General features: G+C 43.2%; 1 protein-coding gene across 2 annotated transcripts in view; it reads left to right on the top strand.

Annotated features, from left to right (window-relative positions):
* LOC142934557 (spectrin beta chain, non-erythrocytic 1-like) overlaps positions 1-25,897 on the top strand; it is a 65,132-nt gene that overhangs the window by 15,720 nt on the left and 23,515 nt on the right. For both annotated transcript variants that reach the window (XM_076078958.1, XM_076078957.1), the window contains exons 2-22: positions 8,573-8,724; positions 13,689-13,862; positions 15,780-15,871; positions 16,215-16,295; positions 17,219-17,334; positions 17,464-17,576; positions 17,696-17,883; positions 18,560-18,677; positions 18,895-19,053; positions 19,661-19,756; positions 20,144-20,350; positions 20,547-20,700; positions 20,828-20,979; positions 21,282-21,500; positions 21,843-21,923; positions 22,314-22,520; positions 22,630-22,841; positions 23,543-23,680; positions 23,979-24,099; positions 24,465-24,680; positions 24,776-25,195. In XM_076078958.1, the coding sequence (XP_075935073.1) occupies positions 8,573-8,724; positions 13,689-13,862; positions 15,780-15,871; positions 16,215-16,295; positions 17,219-17,334; positions 17,464-17,576; positions 17,696-17,883; positions 18,560-18,677; positions 18,895-19,053; positions 19,661-19,756; positions 20,144-20,350; positions 20,547-20,700; positions 20,828-20,979; positions 21,282-21,500; positions 21,843-21,923; positions 22,314-22,520; positions 22,630-22,841; positions 23,543-23,680; positions 23,979-24,099; positions 24,465-24,680; positions 24,776-25,195 (3,416 nt within the window). The remainder of the gene's footprint in view (positions 1-8,572; positions 8,725-13,688; positions 13,863-15,779; positions 15,872-16,214; positions 16,296-17,218; positions 17,335-17,463; positions 17,577-17,695; positions 17,884-18,559; positions 18,678-18,894; positions 19,054-19,660; positions 19,757-20,143; positions 20,351-20,546; positions 20,701-20,827; positions 20,980-21,281; positions 21,501-21,842; positions 21,924-22,313; positions 22,521-22,629; positions 22,842-23,542; positions 23,681-23,978; positions 24,100-24,464; positions 24,681-24,775; positions 25,196-25,897) is intronic.

Here is a 25,897-nt window from a genome sequence, read left to right as displayed (position 1 = left end):
AATGTGCAAATGTATTTACAAAGCTCAGTAAAATGAGGGACAAAATGACCTTAATTGTACATTTTTCCTCAACCAACCAGTATTTACAAGCATTTCTTTATTTCTATTTATTGTGATGCGTTATTTATTTGTCATAGAAATGAACTGAAAGCAGAGGCTGCTGAATGGGTAGTTTTAGTTTAGCAGCTGGTTTCCACCTTCTGGACTCTCACCCCAACAGCTGGAGAGATGCTGGTCAAATTTGGGAAATATACAGTATGTCCCTGCTCAGGCGTTTACACATCAGCACACATCTGTATTTAACCTGTATTCAGTCTAAAACATTTATATGATCCTTTAAAAAGTGATTTTCTGCAAGAGACTAGTTAGTAATGCTAAATATTTTATCATAATAGCCAAAATGTTTAGAAGCTTTAAACATGCAAAAAGAGAATGCATTAATAACGATGAGTTATCCCGACAGGAAGCTCAGGATTCAGATGTTTTAGATTCAGTCGGCTAATAGATTACTGGAGGAAAGTTATTACATAATGATGGATGTCGATGGCACTCTGATGCCGTTTCATTAGCATTAGAGTGACACACACACAGCGAGTTTCTTTTCTCAGCGATGAGGAGTTTCCGTCATCCAGCAGTGACTGATGGAGTTAACATGACCACTGTAATGAAGAAGAGTTGATTTATATGGACACCATTTTGTTTCCTGGCTGACAGTAGAGAGCTCTGTGAAGCGGCAGTGATGCTGAAAAGCCTGTTTGTTTGTTAATGAGTAAAAAAAGAAGCAGCATGAAGGGAAATGCAGAGGAAGGAGGAAGAAGCAGGGCATGGAGTCTTTATTAAACTGTCAGTGTGTGACGAGAGCAGCAGGCCACAAACACTTCAGATTAAATGAACTAAAACTTCCCGGAACTGTTGAGTTGTGTGTTTCCTCAGCGAGGTGGATCCAAAAGCTTTGCCCTCAGCAGGCGTGACAACTGTGTGATAGGTTTAAGAAAGTGTTCGTGTCAGAGACAGAGATCTTATCGCTGGTCTCGATGTGATTGACCTGCAGCAGGGTGGTAAATGTGAAACGGGCTCGGCTGCGTTTCCTTGAAGGATGTTTTAAAGTGTAACGTGTTGCTGCGGCAGCTTGTTGGGCTTTTTATGTATCGTTTCCTCAAGGACGTCAACATGGACTGTAGCGCTTAGTGAAGTCGTACTTTTTGTTTCCATACATCTGATTAGAAATCTGAAAAAGACGCTCCTTATACCTTGAGAACTTGCCTGAGGAGCTTCTTTTATGTTTTCTTCAGTATAAGATGAATTCACTTATTGTCTGTTCATTAATGGGTACACAGCAAACAGGAGCTGCTAACAGCTAATTCTGCATACTTTTAATGATGCAACTTTGTCAAAGTAAACAAATATAAGCTAGTTAGATTGACGTGTTAGTGCAGTCAAACTGCCACAAAGTTGAACTCACGCTAACCCCATTCAAAGTCCAAAACGAGGTTTGAATGTTTCCAAGTGATGCAACTGCAACCTGAAAAGGGCGTGTGTGTGTGTGTGTGTGACCATGGTGTTAAGTTGATTAAGTAAAGAACCTCTGTGAATTAAGTACCAAGTAAACTTGATTTCAGTTTCTCTCTCTGGCTCGCAAAAACCCAGATTAATGCCGCTGTGACAAGAGGCAGAGTCCTGAAAACATGAACTCACAAACGAGCTCCGTCTCGTCAGTGTCTTCTGCTCAGTGACATTAACTGAAGATAAGCTGAAGGTCAAATAATATCACTAAGAACGGGAACTGCGTGTTTCTGCTCTCTTGTGTTCGTCATGAATTACTGTTCATAAAGGAATATGATGTTTGCGTGAGCCATATCAAATGGAGTTATTCTGAATACTAGCGGGATAGTGTGTGCATGTAAATGTAGTCATTGTTAGAGCAGCTCTGAGACGAACGTGTCATTTCAATGATCAGCATTCAGAGACCTGAAACACTTTCATTTGGGTTAATTGACTTCTAGTTTTGACTTGGACCCGACCCAAATAAACTCTACAACAGTCGAGGCTGAAAATGTCTCTGAGTTAACGGGACATATGGCTTCAGTCAGTTTAGCAGTCTGATAATCAGTCAGTGTGTTCAGCAGCGCTCAATAGTCCTCTGTTCCTAATGCTGGCTCACTCTCTGCTGCCACGGGGAAACACTGCAGCACTGTGTGTGCGTGTGTGTGTCCCATTCACATCCGTTCATTTACACTCTGCTCTCATATTTCAGACAATACCAGAGGTCAGTGTGATTGGCTGAGAGTCCAGCAGGCTCAGTATTGTGTCCTGTGATTGGTTGAAAGGGTCTGCCGGTCTCCTGCTGGTTTCTTTATCGGCTTTTATTTTCTTCATTTCGTTCATTCCTGATCTTTCACGCTCATTTAGCATCTTTGAACATGAGATTCTGCAGGTCGGCCTTTTTTCTCAAACTGTTTTTTTTTCGTGCTGGAAATTGATGTTTAAATCCTCTGTGAGCTTCAACACGCAGGAATACGCCCCATGAAGCAGAGAAGCAGCTAACATTTTCGAATCTGCAGCCAGAAAATAGTTAATTTGTTTTATTGATAAAAGACGTAACTGTTATTGATTTTATTTTGGGTCGATCTACTCGGCTGTTGTAACATTGCTGTGAGAGCAATGTTGCCTTTCACCTAATGAGGATTAACGGTTAACAATAAAGCAAATACTACAGTATGCGACTGATATGAAGTAACACACACACACACACATTTTAAAGGGTAATATTGGGCGGCCTCCCTGCGCCTCCTGTGGGAGATCAGGAATGCAAGAATCCTGGAATTGCAAAGCTGTAAGTGTGTATTTTGATAAGGTTATATGATCGGTGTGTGTGTGTGTGTCCGTGTTTGTGTTTGGCCAATGTCATGCGATCCACTGTGCATGGCCCAGAACTGTGTTGGATTTGGAAACGCACCACAGACTGAACAGAGGTGTGTGTGCGTGTGTGTGTGTGTGTGCGTGTGCGTGTGCGTGTGTGTGTGTGTCCTTCTCTGCCTGTTAGTGGAAACAGATGTTTGATGTGTTCAGTCTGTCTAACACACACTACACTACAGTCTTGGCTCCTTCTCTCTTCTCACTCTGACACTTTCTTGTGTTAAAGGGTGATTCTGCGTCGAGGTCTCACTTGTGTGTTTTGGATTGACCTTTGACCCGGTTTAGCTTAGCTCGGATGCCAATTAATCTCTTTTCAAATGTTTTTCATTTTTCAATAACGATATGAAAACCTTCAGGAAGTAGACTTCTCATTTTTTAGGCGGCGCTGACTGACGCTTCATTCTAAATGACAAACACATCTGGAGACGGATTACGTCAGCTGCAGATAATTAATGTTGGCTCTGACACCGGTGTCTGTTCTCGACCCAAAGGATGACGTGTGGGCGTTAAAACGTGCCACCGCCAGAGATCCGCCCTCTCTTCTTCTGCTCCCGGACACATTCGCACCTGGAAGCTGCCCAGTTTCCTCAAAGGCAACTCGGCAGTGTTTTAATCTTCCTCCACCTAACCTTTATGTCACCGCTGATCCCGGGAGGAACCGAGGTGAAGTGTCTCTAAGAGGAAAGAGCTTCAAATGATGTTGTTTAATGAAACAAAACCAAACTTATTTCTGCACTAGTCGTCTCATAAACGACAAAAGCACCGAACACGTTACTTCCAGTATAGTAATCCTGAATTATTACCAGAAGCGCATATGTACTTTAAATAATATAAATGGTATGCTTTAACATTTCTTTTAAAACTATTCTAAACTAAACAACATTAATCACATTATTTAAATGCTTTGAACCAAAACAATCACAACAAATGAAGAGAGAATGTGTGCTCAACCTGTTTCTGTTTGACTCTTCATCAGGTGGTTTGATTTTTACATTTCTAGAGCGGGTTAAATTATGTTCACGCTCACCATTTGCAGTGATGCGCCGAGAGTGGTTTACATGTAAATCAGTTATTTCATTTTTCTGTCCTCTTTATGTTTAAGAGTCTTACAAAAAAATACTTCTCTGTTCATGACAACCAGCTTCTCGCCCACCTCTTCCTCCTCGTCTTTCATGTCCTCCTTTTAGTCTTTCTTTCCTCCTCTTGTACCTCTGGGGTTTAAAGTAGGTGTGCGTGTGTGTGTGCGTTTACACCTACACAGAGCCAAGTATTAGTCACTACCGGATGAGGGAGCAAACATTAAAAAGCATAACTAACTGTTAAGACATTTCCTCCAAAATCCCTCACCACACACACGCACTGCTCTGGATGATAGCAAATTAAAGATTTATTCCTGAACCAAAATCACGTTGTGTGTGTGTGTGTGTGTGTGTGTGTGTGTGTGTGTGTGTGTGTGTGTGTGTGTGTGTGTGTGTGTGTGTGTGTGTGTGTGTGTGTGTGTGTGTGTGTGTGTGTGTGTGTGTGTGTGTGTGTGTGTGATCACCAGGGGAACACAGCTGTGGACTGTGTGTGTTTGATATAATGTAATTTTTAGTGTGCTGTTCCTCAAGGGGGTTTTTTCTGCCCTGAGTTGAACTTGTCAGACAGAAGTCCTGCCTCCTTTTTGATTGAAGGTCAGGCTGCGTCACCAATGATGACCCCTGACCTTAATCTAATCAATCAATCAATGAAATAAGCTGATTGGTGGAGCTGGTTAGGTTTGAACACAGATGGGGAGGAGCACTGCCTGAAGGCTCAGCTCAGGGCAGACGTATGAATGTTTGTTTGTGGGTTAAAAACAGTTGTTACAGTTGTTGTAACAAGTGTTAAATCTGGAGTAACAGAAAAGCTTCTTTTACTCATTTATTCCATTTCCTTTCTTCTCATACTCTTTCCTTCCCTCTTTCAATTATTTTGTTTCCTCATTGGTTCTTCCTTTTCTTTCGTTCGTTTCCTTTTTGTCCCTTTTCCTTTCCTTTCCTTTCTTGTTCATTCATTTTCTGTTGTTTCATTGGTTTGTTTCCTTATTTCCTTTCCTTCCTGTCTTTTCTCTTCTCACTTTGTCTGTTCTTTCCTTTCCTTTATTTTTCCCCCGTCTTTCTCATACTTGTTAAAAACACATGGATTATGTGTGAATTAAAATGGCCCAATTTAGATAATGTTTAAGAGCCGCCAGCAGTAACGAGCAGACATTTTCTGATCTGCCCTCGATAACCTCGCTGGTCAGAGTGTGTTTTTATTAGTGCGTCGGTGTGTATTGAAATGGACTAATGTGTGTGTTTTATCTGTCCTGGGCCGCTCTGAGATTAGCTGTGTCTTATCTCCATCTTCATGCTTCCTCTTGCATTTTCTGCACGCAGGGAAGTGTGTGTCCACTACATGCCATTTGGTTTGTGTGTGTGTGTGTGTGTGTGTGTGTGGTGGGGCTTCCCCTTCCTGTGCTGAAAAAGAAGCAGATGCTCGTCCCAGCAGGAAATCGTGTTTACACTCGTATGGAGACACACAAAACTGCTCGTCTACACCCGTGGAGTGTTCATCATTATTTTCAGCTGTTATTATAACAGACAGTAATGAAAATACAATTTAGCTGCAGCTGGAGGCTAAGCCACACACACACACACACACACACACACACACACACACACACGCACACATATGCACACCTATGCACAGCTAAGCAGAACTCAATGTCAATGGCTTCAATTACCTTTTCTGGCTTTACGGATACTGCTGAATCCACAACACCTAGCCGTGCATGTGTGTGTGTGTGTGCGTATTTCATTAGAGAGAGGAGACAGTGATATATTGATGCAGTATCTCTCTGTGGGTCAATAGCACACACACGCACACACACTTAAAGTGGAGGATGACCTTAACCTAAGCCTGAGGCAACACACACACACACAAACAGGCCGGACAAGGCTGGGGCCTCTCACACACAAACGTACACACACACAGAGGAATGTACATCCTGAACGTCATGTGAGGTGCATTATTCCTTGTATCATTGTGTGAATGTGTCGCTCCCATACATTCCCTATCCACAGAACAAAATGCATCATGGGAAGTCAAGGTCCTGAGTGAGTTACACACACACACACACACGTTCTGACACATACCGAGAGATTTTGTCCATTTAACCACCTTCTGAAAACTGAGGATTATTTGGCAAAATCACAACATTAAACAATCACATCGTTACTTACAACACCGATCTTCTCTTCAGCTCAGAGCTCCTGACAGAACCTCATCTGAGAAATGTGTTTATTACGGATACATTTGACGTGGCACAGTTTAGAGTCCCAAAAAACAAAAATAAACATTGGAGCCCATTCAAAAGTTATTTTGTACTGTTGACAGGCTACTTTAGAATTAAAATGAGTTTTGATCCGTAAATAACCGTCATATAACGTCAGTCAGTCAGCACAGGCCTTTTTTCTTCTTTCTTTTTTTGGTGAGTCCAAAATCGGGCTGAACTCTGCCGGTTTGAAAAGTCTGGCTCTCGTGTCTGAGTTAACTGAGCAGCGACCGACACCGATCGGCAACACTTACTGTCATTTTGTGTCAAGACACAGACTGTTCGCTACATTTAGCTGACTGCACATGTGACATATTAACAGTCCTGCTTTTGAATCATAATTTCTACTTTAAAAGTGATATATTTTTCTGGGATTACACTGCAGCCCTGAAGAACCTCATTCTGAAGTGTGTGTGTGTGTGTGTGTGTGTGTGTGTGTGTGTGTGTGTGTGTGTGTGTGTGTGTGTGTGTGTGTGTGTGTGTGTGTGTGTGTGTGTGTGTGTGTGTGTGTGTGTGTGTGTGTGTGTGTGTGTGTGTGTGTGTGTGTGTGTGTGTGTGTGTGTGTGTGTGTGTGTGTGTCAGGGATATCAGACTGTTAACTGTAACATGTTTAGCGTTTCTGGCTCCGGTCGGTCGTGGATCGTGACGTCGCCTCCACATATTTCTATCAGCTCCAGTTAGATATGAGAAATCCTCCACACTGTTTGTTCCGAGTGATAAAGCTGCTGAATGCCGGTGAACACTGAAGCTATTGTCCCGCTCCAAGCTAACACACACACACACACACACACACACACACACACACACACACACACGCTCTGAAGGTCATGGATCTGTATGAATGTTTGTTTGCGTGTGTGAAGCAGTCGGGGGATCTTATCACTTGTGTTTGTGTGTGTGAGTCCAGTTTCCTTCCAGAGGTCAAACTGAGTTTATTCAAGTCTCATTTTCAGTTCCTGCACTCTGACCCGACTGTTGCAGAGACAATGTCCTTCTTCTGCGTCGAGATGTGCTCGTTTGTGTTTGTTTAGTTTGACATTGGTGGCGAGTTGGGTTTAGTTTGAGTCATTTGCTGGAAAAATGAGGCTTTGTGAGCATGAAAAGACGATGAGAACATGACTAATAACTCACAAGCACATTGTAGGATTTATGCTATTAAATCACTTCGTAAGAGTCGTATTATAATAAAGTAAATTATAATAAATACACAATGTGTTAGTGTATCGTAACAACATCAACAGCCGGATGGAAGCTACATCTTTGCTGAATCATCAGAGAAACCAGAGGATGACGGGGCCTCTCCAAGTTAAATACGGATGCTTAGTGTACATCCAGTGGTTCCACCAGTTGTTACATTCATTCAGGCTTGTACGGCGTCGCTGCTCTCATGTTACCTTTGCCTAAAAATGATTCCACTGAGGTCCATAGATGTTAAATCTGGGTACAAGATATTCTGTACCAGCGGATATCTTGTGTCAGACTCATTAACTAGAGGACAAGCTGGAAACAGAGAGAAAAGTTAAAAGTTTACAGATTAGAAACTTTAAAGATTGAAACGGGTTTCAGGGCTTGTGTCATCAGCCTGCTGTGACCTTTGACCTCCATCTTCACTGCTGCACGCTTGAAATGTTCGCGGAGGAGAAACTGAAACTGCTGCGACCTTTCTGTAAATCTGTTTTGGGGGGAAAAAGTGACAGAAATCACTAGAGTGTAAAAACCTGTGTGTGTGTGTGTCACGCCCTCTCTTCCTTGTGCAACTTTCTCCTTTGACTTTGGCATCTGAGCCAGAGTTCAGCCAAGGAAACACTCTGACATACTGTACAGACACACACACACACACGAGAGAGAGAGAGAGATCCTGTGTGTGTGTGTGTGTGGTAACAAAAACCGTCAGGCCCGTGGGATATAAACTAAGTTGTGTTGCAGGTGTCCGCTGTCAGACTGCCGTTCATCTCTGTGTGTGTGTGAATATTTACAGCAGTGATTTAGATTTAGTCTGCTTTGTCAGATACAGGAAACCTCTCCCATACACACAAAATCTCACAAGCTTTCCAAGAACAATGAGCCGTTGGGATAACACTCACAGGAAACACGTACACATCCAAACACACCTGCGGGACTCAAACCGGCTGCTCTGCCTGTTGGAAACAAGATTTTCACAAATGATCTCCACGTCTTCTTACTACCTTTTTGCAGAGCTTTCATTTTCCCCCTCACGCGCTTCCTCGGTTGTCTTAACGTTTACCATAGCCATCATGTTTTACATTGTGTTACAACCTTTCCCCTGACCACTGCTCTCTCTCCGTGTCTCTGGTCCAGATGAGCGTGAGGCGGTGCAGAAGAAGACCTTCGTTAAGTGGGTGAACTCTCACCTGTCCAGAGTCTCCTGTCGGATCACCGACCTCTACATGGACCTGAGGGACGGTCGCATGCTCATCAAACTGCTGGAGGTCCTGTCGGGAGAGAAACTGGTGGGTTTCGTCGCTGTATGTGCTTTTATTTTGAAAGGAGAGCAGAGGAGTGAGGGCCTCTCACCTCAGCAGCAGGTTACAGTTAAAGGAACAGTTCAACATTTTAGGGAATCATCTTGTTCTTCAGGTCTCTTGCTGACACTTTTACAGAATTGTCTCACGTTAAAAACGTCAGCAGCACAATGTTGAAAATGCACAGAGAGAAATGAATTGTGCATCTTCTCAAGAGTGCTGTCATACATTTAAATGAGTTTAATAAACCAGGAAATACGATACATTTCAAATCAGTCTATAACAAGTATTTAATATATTTTCTTCCAGAGTAAGAGAGGAATGATCTGTCTTATAGTCTCTCTGAATTTGACTCTCAGACATTATAGAATAGGCAGACGATTTCTACATCATCTGTATGACTTGTATTCATTCTTTGGAAGAATCACTTTGCTCATTGCATGATCATTATTAACCTTCATGTTTACTTCCTGTGAGGTGGTTTATAGAATTGGATGAACCTGAGATTTAATTAAGGTTGAGATACAGCAGACATAGACGCTCAGCAGTTGAATTAATGTGTGTGTGTGTGTGTGTGTGTGTGTGTGTGTGTGTGTGTGTGTGTGTGTGTGTGTGTGTGTGTGTGTGTGTGTGTGTGTGTGTGTGTGTGTGTGTGTGTGTGTGTGTGTGTGTGTGTGTGTGTGTGTGTGTGTGTGTGTGTGCGCGCGTGCAGAGATACAGTGATACAGTTACAGCCGGTCTGCCGTCACCATGGCAAAGTGAATACATTACTGTTGAACTGGCTGAGCTTTACCGGGTTCATGCAGCTCTTGAAAAATGTTTAAAAGTCATTGAAGCATTTAGATTCCTCTCAAGACAAAAGGTAATAACAAGGTATTAAAAAATCTTTAAATCTCTGCTGAAGGCAGTAATGTTTGTTATAACATGTTGATGTATTTTAGGTTTTAAAAGTTACTACAAGGAACTTTTAACTGGTTCTGAAACAGTCTCAACTCAATACTGATGCCTCTAAATGAATTAAACAAGTGAACGAGAACATTGGCTATATTGTTGTTCTTAAAACTTGTCATTGGGTTCAATTCACAACGAAATCAGATGAAACGACTTAAGTTGAATCAATCCATCAGTTTTCTGTCGTTGCGTCATGTCGTCATACTGAAGAGTTATTGTTATATACTGCAGGGAAGGACTGAAAAATGTGGTTCAATAAATAAGTCTCGGTCGTATCATCCATCCAGGATCATGATCGCAATAAATTTAATTCTATGAGTTATTAAAAATGTCTAAAAAGTATTAAATTGAACTTGCTGAACTCTGCAGAAACCCTGCCCTGATGTGTCCTCACTCACACACTCACACACACACACCCACACACTCTCTCACACACACACACACACACACTCGGGCTATTTTTCTTTCTGTCCACGGTCGGTCCCAATTTCACCCCCCGCCTTGTGACTTCCAGCGCTACGAGCCAAACTCTCGTTCTTCTTCTTCTTCTTCTTCTTCTTATTCTTGGCCGTCTCTCTTCAACTCTTGTCTTTTCTCTCGGCTGTCTTCCGGCCTTTTCACAACCTATCAAACACACAGAGAGAGAAAACACAGCTCCGCTGTCAGCCAGGAATGTATACTCCATTTTCTGGTTATCTTACATTTATGTTCTACTTTATTTATTGTGTCTTTTGTGGTTGTTCTTTTGTTAAAGGGCAGAGAGCCAGAGAATCTGTGGCATGTTGGTTCCTCGTGGAGGAGGGAGTGAGGGGAGGAAAAATGACGAGCATGGGAAAGGAGACGGGAACGATGAAATGAAGAGAGAAAGAGGAGAAAAGGGAAATTGATACAGAATGAAGCAGAGTGATAGTGAAGTGGTGAGCAGGACGGACGGAGGGAATAACAGTGTGTGTGTGTGTGTGGTGTGTGTGTGTGTGTGTGTGTGTGTGTGTGTAGAGTTGTGAAAGGAGTCATTGAGTAACGTTGAGGGTTTACATGGAGACAAAACGCCTCCAGGAGCTGCAGAAGAATCTGAGAGCGAGCGGCTGTCTCCGCACTGCAGAGGCAGAATTTAAAGGATCGTTCCACCGCTTTCGTACGTTTGTCCGTCATTTGGGCTTTTGATGACTTTATACTCTCACAAAGTTAATTGGTGAGATGTTGGCACATGGTGACATCATGTCAACAGAGTTCAGCAGATGTCCTGTTTTCTTCAGCGCACCACACGAGGATAACGCTGCATGTTGTTCTATATTTTTATAACTGTCAACAAGTCCAAAAAAAGACCAAAACCATCAGCGTGTTACTTCGTCTCTCTGCGCTTTCTGAAGCCTGTTGGTTCCTACTGAGGTGAAAACATCTCACAAATGTAGAGTTTAATTTATGAAATAAGGCTCAACAGTTTCCTTAACAGCTGGAGAGTAGTTCAGTTGAGTACTATGGTGTCTGTAAATGTACTATATCAAAAGTACTGATAAATGTACCTCAACACATTATACATTTTGTCACTTTTTCATGGGATTTGTAAGAAAGACATAGAATACCACCAACCTTTCACTGCCGGAGTAAACCACAGAGGTGTTAAGGCCTCTGTGATGTGAAACACTGTACACACTCAGAGCAGTAAGGGGGCGGCTCACCTCTGTACCCAACATGACACAGCATGGTAGTTCAGTCTAAAAACGGCAAAAAGCACCGAACTGCGGATGGACTTTTGTTTGCTTTCATGGAATAAAGTGCTGATCTCTGAATCTCTGTGTGGTTTCATGGATCTGTGACTCCAGCAGACAACGGTCCAGATCCTGGATCAGCGAGCGGCTGTTAGCCGGCTGGTGTTTATGTGTCTGCGCGAGGAAAAGCAAAGACGGCCGTGTTGTTGTTGGCCGGCGTCCTGGTTCGGGTGGTCAGCGTTGGACAGAGGACATGTGGCCTTTGACGGCCCGCAGGATGTAACATCGCTGCTCTGACCGCTCCGACATTTATTTCATTGTAGTTATTTATTATTACTATATTTTGTTTTATTTATATTTCAAACGACATCACCCTAAACATGTCTGTGTCATCCAAAGGCCTCATTTTCAACCGCAGACCACCAGCAGGATGCAAAGTCTTTACAAACAGAAACACAAAAAACATTTCTGAGAATTAAAAAGTAAGAGAGTTTCTGGCTCCTCACTTGAGATGATGAAACTTTCATCAGAGTGTTGTCTTATGAAGATGGATACCAAATATATAAAACAAAGGTTTCGTCATCTTTTACAAAACTTTGAGAATACTTTTGCAAAGTGTTCCATCAAACCAACTTGAGTCGTGATTCTCATGTGAGGAAACGGTTTGATAATCAGCAGCTGGTCACACCTGTCCCCGGCACAGACGGAGTGAAGTTGAAGTTATTCTAAAGGTGGACGTTGACCAGATAGACTTGTGTATTATTGTTATTAAATCCATGCTAATCAGTGCTCTGCTCCTCCAGAACATCCCGCGGCTTTAATCCTCCAGGTATCACGCAGACATAACACAGAGGCTGGTTGAAACAACAGATGGACTTCTTAAAGATTTTCTCTCATGAATGATATCAATCCTATAATAGCGAGGATATCTCCTCGGGGAAAGTATGCGACAATAGAATAGATTTTAAGCCAACAAGTAAGAGTAGCAGTACTTGTATTTGAAGTACTTGTGCTTTACTGGAGTTTTTCCATTTTATTCTACTTAACAATTCTACTTCACTACATTCCTGAGGGAACGTTGAACCGTCTGCACTACATTTAATTTCAAGATTAAGTTATTTAAATGATTCACAATGTAAGTCTACGGGGAACAAAGGGTATTGTTTGCCGGATGTTGTAATTCCACCGTGTGGCCACTAAAGTTTGCTTCAACGTCCGGCGCTCTTCCTGGAGTCTCGAGCTACTGTACATGTAACAGTAACACTCTGCTCCAACATTAATGTATTAATATTATTAATACAGAATTATAATGTATAACGGTGTGATACTAGCCACGGTCCTTCTGCAGAATGATTACTTTTACTTTTCGTACTTTGAAGTACATCTCGCTGATAATACTTTTATGTGCTTTTCTCTTTTGCTTAAGTTGCATTTTGAATACGGGACTTCAAAATACCCGGTGTTGCTCTTCTCTCACCTTCAGTTGCGTTTCTGTTGTTGTTTACCGGTTGCTTGTTGTGTATCAGACAGTCTCTGTCTGATGCAGGACTGAAGCTCTGCAGTAAAGCAGCTCATCACAGTGTGAAATCCCTCCACTGAACTAATAATCATCACATCTGACTGCTCTTCATTCATCATATTTCATTCAGTCTGCTGGAAACACCTCACTGACACTCGGAGGTGATGCCGACGCTTCCTGTCTGTTGTCACGGTTCCATCTCGTGACTTTTACATTTGTTTGTGCGCACAGATTATCTCACCTAACAGCTTTGGTTTCTCTTTTTATAAGTAAGCTCACACACTGCTGTCAATACGACTACATTGATGGACCTTCTGAGGAGGTTGTTGATGTGTACAAATGTTTGTCTTTTAACACAAAGCAAGTCGACTCATGAGGAAGATATTCTGTTGTTGATTCTGTGGATTTAAAACGTATCAGCTGTTCTTTGGTTGAGCCGACTGTGTGGAGTGAGACTCTTAGAGCTTGGTGACGATAGCATGAATACAAATATGTCCAGCATAAATCCGATGCAGACGACATCACACCAATTTTTAATTCAACCTCCTCACTATAAAGAGTCTAAACACTAGGAACTCCAAATCATGGAAGTTTATTTATCTGATTTTCAGATCTTTAAGTCTACAATTAATTTCAGAGATTACTTCTTAATGCATTAGTGATCGTTTAAAGAACGCTGTTTTCTTCTTCATGTTCATTTGACAGCAGGAAGTAGTTCCCGGTTCCTGGTTTTTGGAAGTTGTAAATGAACCGAGATGCGGTTTTTGTTTCAGCCCAAACCCACCAAGGGTCGGATGAGGATCCACTGTCTGGAGAACGTGGACAAGGCTCTGCAGTTCCTGAAGGAGCAGCGGGTCCACCTGGAGAACATGGGCTCCCACGACATCGTAGACGGAAACCACCGCCTCACCCTGGGGCTCATCTGGACCATCATCCTCCGCTTCCAGGTAAGAGGCAGCCACGCAGGTTTGCATCCCATGACGACGTAGATGTAGTCCGACACATCTGGGCAACCAGATTCTGTTCCACAAATACAAAAAAACACCTTCACACACTGTGGTAAGTGTGTTCCTTAATATGTGTTATCATTAATATTTTAATTACAAGATAAAGTTCCACATTATTTCTGCAGAGGTGACGGCAGAGTCGGGGTAATGTTAAATCCTTTATAATCCTAAAAATGTGACTAAAAGATTAAGAGTTGTAAGTTTAAATGACTTCATATTTTACTGTTTTTTACACATTTCTAATTTATTTCTTTGAAGTGAGAAATAAACTGCTCTCACCTCATTACGTCCCTGAGCTGCTTTTATCTAATTCAAAGCCATTGATCTCGGTGAAAATGACCTCATTTAATGACTGAAATCACACTCGTCATCTACTGTATGTCGATGGGGTCGTGGTGTCACTCGGGTGATGATGTCGTCATCGGGGACAGTGAACAGTTGGCTGAAAAGGATTTAGCTTTTATAAGCCGTGAGGATTAAAAAAAACCTCTTTTTAGTGGTTTTAAATCCTGCAGTGGGTGAAATGGAGCCGAGTGCAGATTGACAGCAGGACCACAGTGTGTGTGTGTGTGTGTGTGTGTGTGTGTGTGTGTAGGCGTAGGCGTGTGTGTGTGGTTCATATATGCCTCGCCGGTGTTGATTTTGCTGATTTGTGGCTCAGATGTGACTCACGCTTCTATCAGGCTGAAACTGATGGATGTCAATCAATGAAGGTGAGGTGTGTGTGTGTGCTGTCATTCTATCTTTGTGAGGACATATCAGATTTTAAGATAGTTTGGAAATTGAAGGTTTTGATGATATGTCCTAAATGTGAGAATGATTTTAGAAACCGGGGACATGTTTGGACAGGGAGGACAGTTTAAGAACATCTGGACATGTTGTGAAAGTGCAGACTTTTATTTTTTTTTGTTAAAGTGGGGACAGTTTTGGAAAGCATTGACACTTTTATAAAGTGAGGACATTTTTCAACTGTATGCCCATGTTTAGAAAGTGAGAACATTTTTGGACAGTGAGGACATGTATAGAGGGTGTGCACACGTTTAGAAAATATGCACGTGCTTGGAAAGTGAGTACAATATTTAAGAAGTGGAAGGGCTGAGAGTTGGGTTCAAGGCTGGGGTCTGGGGAATCTATTGTGAATGTCCTCACAAGTGTGGAGATGCAGATGTTTGTGTGTGTTGATGTGAGGAAGGTTGGTGACAGTGAGGACGTCGGTGCAGACCGGTGATGCGTCATGTCAGTGGTGGACCTCACTCATTACACGTGCATGTGTGAGTGAAAGGAGTTTGAAAGCAACAGCGTGGGACATTTTGTTTAGAGATGCCATGTCTGTTTTTATACTGATGCTCTTAATCGTCTTACAGCATGTGTGTTTTTATTTTAAATAAACTCTTTAATATTTAATATCCTAACCGAACATTCAAAATTCATCTTTTAGAGCTGTGACTGCAGCAGGGATTGATGAATACTTTATCCATAGTTTAGTGTTAATTGAATCTGTAATTCTCAGTTTGATTATGGCTATTATTATAATACCTTTCAATTGTTTTCTTTAGCATTGTTTTCTCCTCCCCATGCTGTGGTGCAATTTATCCGGTTTTCTTTATATACGTGTCTTTTCAGTAATGAGGGAACGATTGATTTAATAATTTGATAATCAAAACAGAAAGTTGAAAGTGCTGCATGAATGCTGTGATGTTGACTTAAGTGTCTCACAAAGACAATTACACACAAAATCTAACTCTTCCGGTGTGAATATACCTGAATAAGAAGCAGATTCGTCAACAAGCGGCCTCCTCTCTCATTAAGAGTCCGTTACATCGGTGCCTACTCTCTCCGTCTGTGTGCTTGTCTCAGATCCAGGACATCAGTGTGGAGACGGAGGACAACAAGGAGAAGAAGTCGGCTAAAGATGCTCTGCTGCTCTGGTGTCAGATGAAGACGGCAGGGTGAGAGTCCACACACGAGCTTTAAAAATCACTTCCTCACATCTACATTTCTAGATTGTTAGTGCGTCTCCAAAGTTCAGACTACATTTCCCATCAGCCCCGTTGCCCCCTGTTCTTCTCCCTGAACAAATTGGAAGTGATATTTTTCCCCCTTGTCAGCTTTAATCTTTCCACCACCAACCAGAATCGTTTAAACGCTTTAGTTCTGTTTGCAGAGTCGAGGCTAATAAAGTGAGACAGTGATGTGATGTGGAAAAGACAAACGGAGCACCATTAAGTACCGTTCAGTAGCGGCGGTGTGACATGAGAACCTGACGAGCTGTGACTTCCTCTTCCTGTCCAGATATCCAAACGTCAACATCCACAACTTCAGCACCAGCTGGAGAGACGGGATGGCCTTCAACGCTATCATCCACAAACACAGGTACTACTACTACTACTACTACTACCACTACCACTACGACGACTACTCTTCTACGCTATGGAGTCATTTCACAGATTCCAATAAAATTAAGTTACTGTACATTGATAATAATGTTCATTTGGGACAGAACACTTTAATTTTATCGCCCTCATACAGGCAGATGTTTGTGTTTACAGTCAAACGAGCTGCGTACTCATGATGCCACGAGAACCGTTTAGAAACTGCTACAATCACGTGAAACGTTTTACACAAAGCAGCTTTAAAGAGAAACTTTCTCCTCGCGGCCTTTGTTATCCACAAACACAAGTGAGTCCAACGTCACGTCATTCCACATGTCCTGTCGTACCTCTGCACACAGGCTTCTCTTTAATAACTGCAGAGTCTCAGCTGATCAGTCAGCAGGCTGTTTCCCTCAAACCAAACTGAGACTCAAATCATGTCTTTATTATATAAGTAATACTAAGAACAGTCATGCAGCAGATTGGAGAAAACAAAAAGAGATTAACTGAAAATCTCTGATTATTAATCATTTTGGGGGTTTGACTGAAACTTCCACTTGATCTGGAATTATTCTTTTCTTTCCAGTTGGAACAGTTTAAGACCAGTAGGGACGTACAAAGAGTTTATGGTTTTATAAGCTGTTTCCAATATTCTGAGTCAAATTTGAGTCAACATACTAAATAACAAACAAATTGATGATAACAAATTAATGATTTTACCAGAATCTTCCCCAGAATTTGGTCCCTGGAGAAATGTCACAGAAAGCCCAATTGTTAACTTAAGTATAAATAAATAAAATAAAAATCCAAGTAATTAAATCACTGTAGAGTCCTCTTCTCGTGGGGAACTCAGATTTCAACCTGATTTCTGTTTTTATTTGATCAATTACTAAGTTTTTCTTTGTTTGTTATTGTCGTCTTCAGACCAGACCTGATCGACTTTGATAAGCTGAAGAAATCAAACGCTCACCACAACTTGCAGAATGCCTTCAACCTGGCCGAGCAAGACCTGGGCCTCACCAAGCTGCTGGATGCCGAGGGTGAGGGAGGACACACACACACACACACACACACACACACACACACACACACACACACACACACACCTGTGTTTTCATATAGTATGCTCTCTGACCTTTCACCCTGTGTGTGTGTGTGTGTGTGTGCAGACATCAGTGTGGACCACCCTGATGAGAAGTCCATCATCACCTACGTGGTGACCTACTACCACTACTTCTCCAAGATGAAGGCGCTGAAGGTGGAGGGGAAGAGAATCGGCAAGGTGACCAAACACCTCCTAACACCTCGAATACATTCTCACCTCAGCAGACGTTAAAGGGCCGTGCTGCTGTTGCTGTTGCTGTTGTTGTTGTTTTAAACATATTTCCTCCTCCTCTCCAGGTTCTGGACAACGCCATCGAGACGGAGAAGATGGTCGAGAAGTACGAGTCTCTGGCGTCGGACCTGCTGGAGTGGATCGAACAGACCATCATCATCCTCAACAACAGGAAGTTTGCCAACTCTCTGGTGGGAGTCCAGCAGCAGCTGCAGGCCTTCAACACTTACCGCACTGTGGAGAAACCACCAAAGTCAGTAAACACACACTCTGATGACTTTAAACTGGCCCCAGTCTTTACCACGGTGTTTGGTATTACTGGCTGATAACATTAAAAAGTAACGCTGAAGAGAAGTAAGACTCATCTATAAAGCAGGGAATAGGTTGGTCATCGTGAACGAGACATTAGTATTGTGTTAGGAGTTATAAGCTGGAGGATTACGTCATTGCTTTCCAAGCCGGACCACAATAGCCAATAAGAGAGGTTTTTTATTAGGCCAAATGGAGCTAAGCACAACTGTCCTCCTCACCATCATTAAGCTTAAACAACCAAATTAACTCTTAGAAAAAGATTCTAAAAATTGTAAGATTTCACATAAACATCTACAAACTTATTCAAGTTTTAACACATTTAAGAAAAACTCTTTACTTTGTAGATCTTCAGAGACATGACAGTCTATGACCTAATGCCTTCATGACTATGACTAGTGAGTGGATCAAAAACAGAAACACATCGAAATGAACATTTAGCATAAAATGTGTTGAAGGTTTTTTTTCTTGCTTTTTCTCTCTGGTCGTTTGAGGTTTCAGATTGTGTTGCTGTATTAGACTTCGTTATACAGCACAAGTTGTCTGTCGTTGAACCTTTAAATGTCTGAAACGAAAACTTTAAATAGTAAAATATGAAATGTGTGTGTTTGTGTGTGCAGGTTCACAGAGAAGGGAAACCTGGAGGTTCTTCTGTTCACCATCCAGAGTAAGATGAGAGCCAACAACCAGAAGGTTTACACTCCTCGAGAGGGCAAACTCATCTCCGACATCAACAAGGTAACTTATCAGATAACGGCGATAACGGCGTTATTTAATGATGAGAAAATCCATAAAAGGGTTGTTACATTACATCTACTTAAATATATAAATCACAATGTCAATTAGAATCTTTTAAAAACTACACATTGATATCGATCTAACTGTGCTGGAGTCACCATCATGTTGTTCATCATCTGTGTAGCTGTTGAGCTGATATTGTGTGCGTTTGTTTTAGGCGTGGGAGCGTCTGGAGAAGGCGGAGCACGAGCGGGAGCTGGCTCTGAGGACGGAGCTGATTCGTCAGGAGAAGCTGGAGCAGCTCGCCCGACGCTTCGACCGCAAAGCCGCCATGAGGGAGACGTGGCTGAGCGAGAACCAGCGGCTGGTCTCCCAGGTAACACGCACTTCAATATTACCATAGTCTTATATCTCAGAAAGGAAGTTCACTAAATAATGTTGTAGAGGCGCAAAGATGGTCAGTCCTGCGCACATAGATTGTTATTTCTAATCCATTCATAAAAGTCTTGATGATAATAACAATAATAATATCTTGTCCATATGTTCCTCTATCCCTCCTTTGTGTTCTCCCCTTGCTCCCATTTCCTCTCTTCTCACCTCTACTTGTTTCCTACCGTTCCTCTCTTTGTTTTCCTTCCTCTCTCCTCTACCTGGCCTCATTTTCTTTCCTCTCGTCTCCTATTCTCTCCATGTTTTCTTTCCGCTCTCCTCTTATTGTTTCCTTTCCTTACCTCACATCCTGTCTCCTTTACTGTCCCCTCTTCTTGTCTCCTTTCCTCTCCTCTCCTCTCTTGCCTGTGTTCTGTCCTCTCCTTGTTCTTTTTATTTCCTTGTTTTCTTTCCTCCCTCCTTTTATTGTTTCCTTTTATTACCTCTCTTCTTGTCTCCTTTCCTCTCTCCTCTTCTTGTCTCCTTTCCTCTCTCCTCTTCTTGTGTCCTGTCTTCTTTCCTCTCCTTGTGTCCTTTCCTCTGTCCTCTTCCAGGATAACTTTGGATTTGACCTCCAGGCCGTAGAAGCTGCTACTAAGAAACATGAAGCCATAGAAACGGACATTGCAGCCTACGAGGAGCGAGTTGAGGTCAGTTCATCACAGCTTCAGATGCAGAATTAGATTGAAATAAGCCCAAAAGTAGTCATTATTATAACCGTTATTATTGTTTAACTCTTTAGGTAGTCTTTTTCAAAACATTGCAGGTTGGAACAAATAGTAATTAATACTTTTTTACATTTTAATCAGGTAGTTCTATGAGAGCGGTTTTATCTCAGTGACGTAAATTATGTCTTACTTTTATAGGTTTTTAGAATGAAAACTTTGAATATTACTTATATTTTGTCTATGAAAGGGTTCATGTTTGTGGTTTTTATAAATAAAATGTCTCTCCGACGTGTTTTGTAGTGTAGGAACCCAAAACAAGGTAAGAGCTGTCTTTTGTTGTCCATTCATCCCTCCCTCTTTCTGGTGCAGGCGGTGGTCTCCGTGGCGAGGGAGATGGAGTCTGAGAATTACCACGACATCAAACGCATCACGGCCAGGAAGGACAACGTGATCCGGCTGTGGGAGTACCTGCTGGAGCTGCTGAAGGCCCGCAGGCAGAGACTGGAGCTGACCCTGGGCCTGCAGAGAGTCTTCCAGGAGATGCTCTACATCATGGACTGGATGGACGAGATGAAGGTATGGCGGCGGTGTTTGATTTTCTCTCAGAAAAATAATTTCTTGGTCGGTTGAGGTGAACTGAGAACATTTTTTATTTTAATTGACAAAATAATACTTAATTCTGAATCAGTGTGCTACTAATTTATTGGCATTAAAGTCCTGCATGTTTGAATCATTGGAGGATGTTTTGACGCCGGCCTCTCTCTCCCTGCAGATGATGCTGCTCTCTCAGGATTATGGGAAACACCTGCTGGGTGTGGAGGACCTGCTGCAGAAACACGCTCTGGTGGAGGCCGACATCAGCGTCCAGGCCGACCGAGTCCGAACCGTCAACCGCAACGCTCAGAAGTTTGCAGATGACATGGAGGGTGAGACAGACAGACAGATGAATACAAGACATTTTAGATTTATTATCACTCTCTATTTTGCTCTTAGTTGTTCTTTCAGAGAGAAACAGATGAGCATGATGCTGATATTTCCTCTCCCCCTCCTCAGGTTATAAGCCCTGTGATCCTCAGATCATCAGGGATCGGGTCGCTCACATGGATTTCTGCTACCAGGAGTTGAGTCAGCTGGCGGCTGAGCGGCGAGCTCGCCTCGAGGAGTCCCGCCGCCTCTGGAAGTTCTTCTGGGAAATGGCCGAAGAGGTTTTTATTATTACTCTCATTATAATTATTGAAAGTTCCCGGCAGCTAAATGAAAGATGTCATTGTCAGTTTGTTTTTATTCTCTTTTTTTGGGCTTTCAGACACTTCTGAAACTGCCTTTACGTTTTGCTGCCTCCCTTTGTTTTACTTCACTCTGTGCTATAGTGCTGAACCAAAATGGCCGCATGTTGTGCTGTAACTAAGAAGCTTTAACCACAGCACAGTCGGCTTCATCAGAATTTGAAACCTGAGTTTGCTCTGAGGCGACGTGGCTGAGGCCTGAATGTGTCCGTGGTCTGTAGGAGGGCTGGATCAGGGAGAAGGAGCAGATCCTGTCCTCCGAGGATTATGGGAAAGATCTGACGGGAGCGGTGCGATTGCTGAGTCAGCACAAAGCCTTCGAGGACGAGATGAGCGGGCGAGCCGCCCACCTGCAGCAGACCATCAAACAGGGCGAGGAGCTGGTGGCCAACGACCACTTTGGAGCCGACAAAATCAAAGAGCGCATCCAGGACATCCAGGTACGCTGCACCGGAGTTTCTACTCTCAGAGGAAACTTTAAATCTGTTTTTATTCTTCATGTGAGCAGAAAGACGCCTTAAAAAGACTCGGAGTGTCTCGATATTTAATCTAAAGCTTAAAAAGCTATTTACTGCCTTTGATTAATTCTTTAGAGGTCTTTAGATTTAAATGACTACAAGTAGGCTAGTTGTACAAAAATCATATACTTCACCATCAACTTTGTTTTAAAGGGTTTAATTTATTAGCTTCAATGGAAATAAAGTGAATACAAGTCCTTCTTTACACACAACCATTGCATCCCTTCCTAACACCTTCCCTCCTTCCTCCTCCTCCCTCTGTAGGAGCAGTGGGCGGCTCTGGAGCGTCTCTCTGCCGTCCGTAAAGCTCGTCTGCAGGAAGCCTGCAACCAGCACCAGTTCCAGGTAAAAACACTTTTCGCAGCGCGTATTTTCGTAGCTTCTCGCAAGAATTTTGATTGGATTTGAACGAACACAAATTTGCTTTTCATTTGCTGTTTCAGTGTGTCTGCCACCTTATACTATTCAGTTATATCTAGTTATCTAGCAGCCAGAAAGACGGTAATGTTTACGGCTGTTTCCTTAAAAATATGAACTATGTTTTCAAATCTTGAAATCGTTGGTAAAAGGAAACAAAACACATTTATTCATTTCCTGCTCAGGCAACAAAAACAAATCCAGATAAGAAAATCATTATTCTGTTCTGCAGGATACGTTGTGACAGCTGGAAAAGTACTTGAAAAAATGGAAAATATTGTTTTTGGTTATATTAAACTTTTGGTTTCCTCCCTGCAGGCCGATGCCGACGACATCGACACGTGGATGCTGGACGTGCTGCGGATCGTCTCCAGCGTGGACGTCGGCCACGACGAGTTCTCCACTCAGGCTCTGGTGAAGAAACACAAGGACGTGGCCGAGGAGATCGGTAGCTACCGGCCGGCCATCGAGGCTCTGCATGAACAGTCGCGCACGCTCCCGCCCGAGAAGGCCAACTCTGAGGAGGTGAAGCTCTGACAGACACGGCAAACACAACACTGTCATCTGGAGAGTCTAAAATAACAGCAGGGAAGAGATTCTCTTCAATCACTGATGGTGTTGGTGTGTTTTGCAGGTTCAGAGCCGGCTGGCGGGCATCGAGGAGCGTTATAAGGAGGTGGTGGAGCTGACGCGGCTCCGGACGCAGGCGCTGCAGGACGCTCTGGTTCTCTACAAGATGCTGAGCGAAGCAAACGCCTGCGAGGTGTGGATCGACGAGAAGGAGCAGTGGCTCAACAGCATGGACATCCCCGAGAAACTGGAGGATCTGGAGGTCGTCCAGCACCGGTGAGGCTCACGACGCAGAGTTTTGTATTTGTCAAGCAAACATTTGTGAACCAGGAAGTTTTGCATCCTTTAAAAAACGGCGTTTTGTCTATAAAATTATTAGAAGGAACGTAAAACAAATTATTAGTTTTTCTTAAATCCAGTTTGAGCTGGTTGTTGTTTAGATGCTGCAGCAGAGAGAAGACTGTCACAGAGAGACTGTGGGAACCAGCTCTGTGCACGTGTGCGTGTGTGTGTATTTCAGACTGTGGTTACACAGTTCGTTCACAGAAGCCTCTGAATCTGGTTTTCAGCCACTTCTCTCTCAATACTGTTTGACCACAAAGCTTCACATGGATCCTTTCCCAGACGCTGATTGTCTGTGTGTGTCCGTGTGTGTGTGTGTGTGTGTGTGTGTGTATGTGTGTGTGTGTGTGTGTGTTACTGAACAGCAGCAGCTTTCAGCTGAAAACGCTTCACTTCTTACCTCAGTTTTTTTCCTTTCAATAGCGTTATGAAACCTGTTCAACATTTTTTTTAAACATTTATAAAGATATTTGCTTCTTAACCAGAGCTCAACGATGCACCGACGCTGCAGATTTGATCAGATCATTTTAGTTTAATACAAACCAGTAACAGTCGATGTTAGGAGAGAAATTCATGATGAATTAAAATCAAACCCTTTTAAATTTGCCACTCAGCTCATTACGTGTAACTCACAGGTTCGAGAGTCTGGAGCCAGAGATGAACAACCAGGCATCCCGAGTTGCCGTGGTGAACCAGGTCGCTAGGCAACTGATCCACTGCGGACATCCCAGTGAGACGGAGATCAAAGGCCAGCAGGACAAACTCAACACCAGGTAATCTCACCGGGATTAAACCAGCTCGTACTCCAGGATTAGCAGATCCTCAACCGATACTTGAGATGATACCGGTAAATAAACCGGAATTAAAGGGAAAAGTAAACAATGATTGAAGTTGGGTAAAATGGGAAACTAGATTAAGAAGGGATTAACTTTAAATGAACATGTTGTTTAGCACCGACTAACTTAAACGTACTGTAATAAAGTGAGATTTGGATCATTTAGATAAAGTAATCAAACCTGGCGGGTGCCTGGTGTTTTGTGTTGCTGATGGTGTCTCCGTCCGTCCGTCCAGGTGGAGTCAGTTCAGAGATCTGGTGGACCAGAAGAAAGACAGTCTGAGCTCAGCTCTGGGAGTCCAGAACTACCACCTGGAGTGTAATGAGACCAAGTCCTGGATCAAAGAGAAGACCAAGGTACCAACAGAACACAAACAGTCTGCTGTCATCGAGCCAATAAATATACTAGAAAACACGTCGTCACAGATTGCAGCAATGTGCGTCAAAAATCACTCCTTCTCAGAGTCATGACTCTCGAGCTCACATACACGATCCACATATTTTTGGATTCAGTGTGACTTACACTTTCAGATGATATGATGTCATCTCCAATGATGATAGCAGTGACAAAATCCCTCACTATCTACTGTTTTGTGTTGCACTATTAACACTTGTTTCGGCTCAGAATGTCCCCTTCAGCATGGCTCTTAAAAATACTTTTATTTCCTGTAATTAAACTCTTGACTAACTCACCCCCTCCCTCCGTCCCTGTCCTCCTGCAGGTGATCGAGTCGACCCAGGAGCTTGGGAACGACCTGGCCGGCGTCATGGCTCTGCAGAGGAAGCTGACGGGGATGGAGCGCGACCTGGCCGCCATCGAAGACAAGCTGGGCGACCTGGGGAAAGAGGCGGACCGCTTGGCCTCAGAGCACCCGGAGCAGTCCGAGGCCATCAAGGGACGTCTGGACGGGATCACCGGCGTCTGGGACGAGATGAAGGTAGGAGAGTACCTGTCACAGAATACGATCAGGTGCACCAGAAATCTGTTTTAAGTCGCTTCTCTCTGAATATCTCACCCCCTTTCTGTTTCCAGGACACCATGAAGAACCGGGAGGAGTCCCTGGGCGAGGCCAGCAAGCTGCAGAAGTTCCTGCGCGACCTGGACGACTTCCAGTCGTGGCTGTCGCGGACACAGACGGCCATCGCCTCCGAGGACATGCCCAACACGCTGATCGAGGCCGAGAAGCTGCTGACCCAGCACGAAAACATCAAGAACGAAATCCGCAACTACGAGGAGGACTACCAGAAGATGCGGGACATGGGCGAGATGGTGACGCAGGGCCAGACGGACGCGCAGTACATGTTCCTGCGGCAGCGGCTGCAGGCGCTCGACACCGGCTGGAACGAGCTGCACAAGATGTGGGAGAACCGGCAGAACCTGCTGTCCCAGTCCCACGCTTACCAGCTGTTCCTCAGGGACACCAAGCAGGCCGAGGCCTTCCTCAACAACCAGGTAAACCCGTGATGTCATCACAAGGGCTTTACATCATGTGATCTGACCACAGAGTGAACTGTTCTCTCATTTGTGTTAATACTGACAAACGCACACACACACACTGTGATTAGCAGATAAATCTCTGACTGGGCGTCCGTCCAGTCCAGCCTCATGCGTGTTGGACCAGATCTCTCTCACACACACACACACACACACACACACACACACACACACACACACACACACACACACACACAGACACAGACAGTGCATGCTGGTATTGGCGCCAACCTCACCTGACCCTGTACAGGATTAGCGATTAAAGAAATGGATTGAAGTAGAGCTGCAACAATTAGTTGATTAATTGACAAACTGAGAATTAATCACGAAGGATTTCCTGCTTTTCTTTCTAACGTAATTAATAACTGGATATCTTTGTGATTGAACTGTTTGTCGGACAAAACATGACATTTAAAGTCAGTGGACATTTTTCACATGACTTTCTGTCCCTTTCCTCTTGTCCTTTCGTCCACCTGGACCTGACTTCTCACTTGAAGGTCCGAGGCTGCCACCAAGTGGTAGAAGTCCTTCATTACAGCAACATGTTGAGACGGTTTAAATTACTTTCTGCATGTTTATAAAACGTTTACTGATTAACAGGACACATATTCCAAAGAAAGATACCTTACAAATTACAGAAAAGATATTTCTAGAGATGAA

The sequence above is a fragment of the Anarhichas minor genome, unplaced genomic scaffold (assembly GCF_050575085.1).
Source record: "Anarhichas minor isolate MPS153535 unplaced genomic scaffold, ASM5057508v1 ptg000069l, whole genome shotgun sequence".
Taxonomy (NCBI): Eukaryota; Metazoa; Chordata; class Actinopteri; order Perciformes; family Anarhichadidae; genus Anarhichas; species Anarhichas minor.
Note: the sequence above shows the minus strand (reverse complement) of the source record. Positions and strands in the feature narration are given on the sequence as shown.